The following is a 6,012-nucleotide window of genomic DNA, read 5'->3' as shown; positions in this document are numbered from 1 at the left end:
AAAATATATTTTTATGGTGGTGTGACCTATTGCTGATTTAGTAATTAGCTAAAGTGCTAATCAAGGCAAAATTTCTAATGATTGTTTTCACAGTAATGATGTTTCATTGCTGTTCAACCAAGGTTGATGATTTGAAACACAAAGGATATGAGAAGATCTTTATTGACACAACAAAAGCACAGCGACTTTCGTAAGGTCTACTACATACATACATACATGTACATACAAATGAATAAGTGCATACAAATGGGTTTGATAACACACAATCTTATGAACTATGACAGCGATACTTCATAGACAGGATCCACAGACAAAGCAAATTCGTTGGTGTGACTTACTGGGAATTGCGTGTTCGTTAAGTCGTTTGTGCACGCAATTGTCATATTTTGCCGATTTAAATGTTGATCAACTGCAAATCCCAACCATCGCAATACATAGTTATGATAAACCAAACAAAAACATGCAAGGCCAATAGGATTCATTCTTAAGAAAGACAAATAAATTCGAAACCGGTCGAATTCCGTTTTAGCGCTGTCATAGTCCCAAAGCTACGATTACCTGTTTCACAAACATTTGCCGTTCCTTATGTTGATCGCATTGCAATAATCCGATTTGTACAGTTTCACAAGCTCTTCTTCCTTCGTTTAACTTTAAATTTACAGTGACATTAGTTACATTTCTTCTATATGGAGCCAAAACCACCTACCGGTAAGACATGAGGTCCTCCATCAGTCCCGTTGGACAGCTCATAGTAGAATGACATTTGGGAAGCTGCCTTTTAAAGATGGGAGCTTCCAGTCAGATGAAGGCGTTATAACCTCCTTGGTCAGATGTTGAATGTGAAAGGGTTATCCCTTCATAGGAAGAGATAAACAGGAAATGAAATGGTCTTTCGGTGACGTGATTAGGAAAGCATTAACTCCTGAAGTGCGTCAGTCGTTTGAATCCAGGGGTGCTCTGACAATTTACCATGGATCACAACACCTGGGACCCTCTGGGAACTAGTGGAAAGCCGGAAATTATTTGTTTTTGACGGCACAGGGAATATAATCTCCAAGCAGATGTAGAAAGGCAAAAACGTAGCGTGAGCAATGGATATACTTCATAGTACTGTCTTGGGCGACATAACGATTTCACCATCAGAAGATCTTGGAGATTATAAAACTTTCTTTGCTGTTTGTTTTCCCCGGTGACAATTTAAAGTTCACTCACGGTAACTTTGGTTTTTCGTTCATTGATGATGCAAGTGGATATCAAATCTATCAACCAAAACGTTAAATTTAGGCAACTCATATTTCGCTGCATCTTCTGCAATATCTAGGTAGAGTTAGATTTAGAAATGTTCTAACATCAGTTTTACTTATTACGTGTTTTATTTTTCTTCTCTGTGTCACGTTTACCCATGTTGTATATCATTGTTTTGATTACTTTAAGCCTTCTGAGATGGATTTGCAATAAGATTATTGTTACTAAAAGGGAAGAAAGACGGACTAATGAACGGTAGAAAGATCACAAGTTCCGGCTCTAATTTACACGAAATGTAGAGACAACAGTCAAGAATCTTCAGTCAGTAATCTTAGCACTTATCATGCGCTACAATTACACAAAACTTCAGCGTTGGAACAAAAGCGATGTCTGACAATACGGTACGTTTTTCTGGCTGTTGAAATGGACAGGTGCTCCAGCGATGATATCGTCGATAGACTCGATACTGTACATGCTTACTATAAGTATGTCCTATTTTACATTATATTACACGTACAAAATTAATTTTTCCAGCGAAAATCTGTTTTCGATCCAGGTAAAATGTCCTTGGCTCCATTACGATGGGCAAAGTCTCTGAAACGTCAGTTTGCCAGTGATGTCTATACACAAGTTCCTATTGATTTATCTCAACCATGCGGATATACCATGTGCTTATTCATAACATCGTTGTAGGTGACATTGCCAACCTGACATACTTGTTAAGTTCACCGTAGCGCTGGCACGGAGAAATTGGTATAAACATGTATGAAGTAGAGTTCGCCAGACGTCCAGGAATAAGCAGGTTTTGCTGGAGCTTCTTGAATGAGCGAGTGACAAAGGTACATCTGGCGATAGATAATATAGCACTTCCGTGTCGAAACCTTTCGCCAGACATTGTGAATGGACACATACATCTGCAAGAAAGATATCCTTCTATACATGTATCGCCATTGGTGTGTTTCTCATCCTTAGTTCCAGGTACAAAGATAAAACAGTGGAATGTATATCTAATTGATAACAGGAGATTCGTGCGATCGCCAACTGAATTCTTGTGATAGTCGTACATGTGTCGTGTGAAATTCAGCTTTCTCATTACAAAAAAAGGCTGTCTTAAATCCTTGTCGGTGGTTGCTTCAGTCACAGCCTACTTGAAAATCCTACGACATTAAAATTGTACGACGACCTACGACGAATGCGACCGCGCCCTAATGTAGTGTTGACGAAACGAAAACGTGGGCGTAATGTCATCCTCCATCTAACACCTGGGGCCGTGACAAGACATCGATTGTATTTTATCACCTGTTATGCTTTTAAGGTTTGATTGCCGAGTAGATGTTCCATAACGAAATTTTCAAACATCTCTTGCTCTGCATATTCTGTAAAGATTTAGTGTTCCCCAAACGCAAACAATGATCTCTCGTTCAGTAAAAGTCTCCAACGTGGTGTACATGTGAATAAGAATGATACCAGTACAAATTGTTTAGCTATACACAACAATTTACAGTTTCAACAGCACAATGTTCTGTATAAAGCCAAGTATCAATTCTGGCAATGTTGCAGTTTTATGGACCAATGGCGCTCCAGAGATCTGTCCACTCATGTAGCAGTGATTTCAACAGTTCTCTTCATAAACAGGTACATGTTGGCTGTTCCTTGTAAGCATAATGTGGTGCAAGATGTTGGATTTGATTATTCTGCATATTCACCAAGCATAATTTTATCACCCAGCGAATGTTATCTTTTCCATCATATTATGGTGGTGTAGGGCATTATTACTCTCAACTAGCTGTCGACATTGCACAAATGGTATAGTTGAATCTTACTGGTTCGTGTGAGAAATTTTACATATTCTGTAAACACATGTAGAAGTTCAATGTTTTTCTTGTAGATCAACGTTTTGTCATTTTACAGTTGTGTCACTTGCACGGCAATTCCAGCCTTGTTTTCTTCCTCGTCTACCAGCTGTACTTTGATTTTTCTCATCTCCTCCTCTTCCATCGTCCTACTGTCCTTCCTGGAGGTAGAGAAAGAATAACACCGTCAATGTTGAAGGAGCTTATCATAGATACTACACTCTCCTAAGCAGAGCCTTCCCCGCGGCCTATTCGTGATACCTTGGCTCTCCTAAACCGGGCTGACGTTTCCATTTTAGTGGGCGCGGCCACTAACTCACTGTCAGCCAATCAGAGAATTGCCTCACTGTTTTCTTGAGGTAAAGTAGAGTCTCTCATTGGTCGAGGGTCATGTTGGATATGAAATATGAATTATTCAACAACAAATAGTGCATGTAGCAGCCTGCATGTGCCTTTTACAATGTCAAGCTGAAACATCGATCATTCTGTCATTTTTTCATTTATCAGTCTTTCAAATGGATATGCAGATATTGGCGTCTTTACACGTGGATTTGGAACAAGCGGTGTAGCACGAATTTCACGAGAGAAGTGTATGGCTGCTACCGTTATTGCCCGGAAACTGCACACTAGGCTTCAGATTTTATCAACGCTTGCTTGCAACAGTCCACTTGCAATACGTCCATACCATTTATATGTTATTTCCTTACACTATACTGCTAGTGGAAGAAATATTGTTGAAAGTCACAATAGCAGAGCAATTTCAGAAGATAACGACGCCCGTCAGTGTGGTGTAATTGCACTGTTGTCTCAAAACAATGATAATAGAGAACGTTGCTTCATCTTGCTAACATCTACTAACATAATTCCAACAGGGTACATAATTCCGCCATGCTGAAAAGATATGTCCAAACAGATCTCCGAACCAGCGTCCCTCAGTTTAGTGCACTTCTGTATATCTAAAGTGTGCATACCTGGGGGGTACTGCACTGGAGATCTCTCAAACCCACTGTTTTTCAAAGTGACGGATTTATGTAACCCGGCGGATTAATGTTAATGGAGGTTACCGCGTTACCTTCTCTCTCACCTCTGTGGGATGTATGAAGGCGTGTAGTCAACATTTATGAGTCCGTTCCTCATGGCGTCCTCTGCAGGGTCGTAGCGGCCGCCGTTGTACTTCCTAATTTGGTCGTCGCTGAAGTACCTGTCCACGGTCAAGTAGTCTTTGCTTATCCTGGAAAAACATACAGAACTAGAGTTCCACGACCTCATACCTTCGCCAAATGATTTTAACCTTTATGACTGACGTATTAGGAGTGTTTCTCATCAATAATAAATCATACCAGTTGATTGTCTTAAAATATAACATGTCCAAAGTATCAGCTTAACAAATTATGAGCTTAACAAAGAAGGTTATGCTAATATTTATCATCAATTATGCAGAAGAGGCCCTTATCAACATAATTTGATTCAACGATGTTAACATTCATATAACTTCCCGATGCCACAAAAGAAGTATTAAATGTATGAAATTGCCGTCATTTGCCAGTGTGGAATAATACAAGTTACCCATTAAGTATGCAAATTAGGCCCACATTTGAATATTTTCTATCTATTAACAGTCCTCTCTTCCTCAGTTACAATTTGAATAGTCATATCATGGACCAAAGCGGATTTCTAAAGTTGCCTCATTAATTATGCAAATTAGAATCTGATTTGCATAATTATTGTCCAATCATACTAAGCATCACACAAGCTATCCACATACCATAAATTATGACCATCCATCAAGGCCATCTTGTTATAGTATTTTCTCATTAATTATGCAAATGAGGTCTTCATTTGCATAGTTCATATCAATTAATATTTTTCTCTCCCTCAATTACATATGTCACATGTGTTCAGAGTCCTATTATGGAATTTGGCGGATGTATAAACTTTCCTCATTAATTATGCAAATTAGATACTGATTTGCATAAGACGTGTCTAATCATGGACATCATCACTCAAGCTATCTACCTACCAAAAATCATTACCATCCATCAAGCCCTTCTTGAGTTATTCCCTTTCAAAGTCAAATGCAAAACCTGCTCCTGCAGTTCCAAAAAAGCCGCTAGGGGGCCCAAACCCACACCACTTACTCTCTGTCCAAAGATCTATCTACCACTCAAAAATAAGTTCCATAGCATGTCCGGAACACGAGATATCAAAACAGGAAGTTCCACTGCAGTACCGTAAGAAGTCGCTAGGGGGCCCAAAATCTAATCGTTTTTAGGTCTCATCAAAACCTACCAACATACCAAATATCAAAACAATCCATCAAGGCATTCTCGAGTTATGCTGTGCCACTACAAACAGACAGACAAACAAATTTTAAACAAACGCTACCCTCTGCATAACCTTCTCGGCGAAGGTAACAAAGTGGCTATAAAAAAACTTACATCACCATGGGGCATGCCAGAACCAAATATGAGATATTTTTCTTGGGATGCATTCGTGGGATGTCGCATAGGTGGGATTTTTATAGTACTTTAGATTTTTAAATCGGGCCCGATACTATTAAAAAAGGCGGCTCCCCCAGTGAGGCGTCGCCAAAAAGAGCTGGCCTTCACCAATCAGACGCTGCCATATGATAAGGAGTTAATGCATATGTCCCATTCTGAGGTGTATATGGTGACTTACAGTTGATCGTTCTTATAAGCACCGAATAAAACCACCGAATGAGTGAATCCCCTTATGGTATACATGTATCAATAATGACAATACAGCACTCTGGGTATTTTGAGATCAGTCTGTTTTCCTGCGACCTCTTTTAGGTTCATTGATGTCATCTCCATATATGAATTGACACGGCCCGTCTCACGTGAGCTGTCTTATTACTGTCCTCGGTGGACTGTATTCGCTTGCTGGCAAAAAA

The 6,012-nt window shown here is 39.5% G+C and overlaps 1 protein-coding gene across 2 annotated transcripts in view; it reads right to left on the bottom strand.

The window, feature by feature from the left end:
* Positions 1-1,496: 1,496 nt before the first annotated feature.
* The window catches only part of LOC136439058 (cubilin-like), a 51,344-nt gene continuing 46,828 nt past the window's right edge, over positions 1,497-6,012 (bottom strand). Inside the window, exons 18-19 of one of the 2 annotated variants that reach the window (XM_066434204.1) lie at positions 4,183-4,329; positions 1,497-3,259 (exon numbers count right to left, since the gene is read on the bottom strand). In XM_066434204.1, coding sequence (XP_066290301.1) covers positions 3,151-3,259; positions 4,183-4,329 — 256 coding nt within the window. In that variant the 3' untranslated portion in view covers positions 1,497-3,150. Of the gene's footprint in view, positions 3,260-4,182; positions 4,330-6,012 lie in introns of those variants that run through there. The other variant, XM_066434205.1, reaches the window with a different exon arrangement.

This window comes from Branchiostoma lanceolatum, chromosome 7 (assembly GCF_035083965.1).
Source record: "Branchiostoma lanceolatum isolate klBraLanc5 chromosome 7, klBraLanc5.hap2, whole genome shotgun sequence".
Lineage (NCBI taxonomy): Eukaryota > Metazoa > Chordata > Leptocardii > Amphioxiformes > Branchiostomatidae > Branchiostoma > Branchiostoma lanceolatum.
Note: the sequence above shows the minus strand (reverse complement) of the source record. Positions and strands in the feature narration are given on the sequence as shown.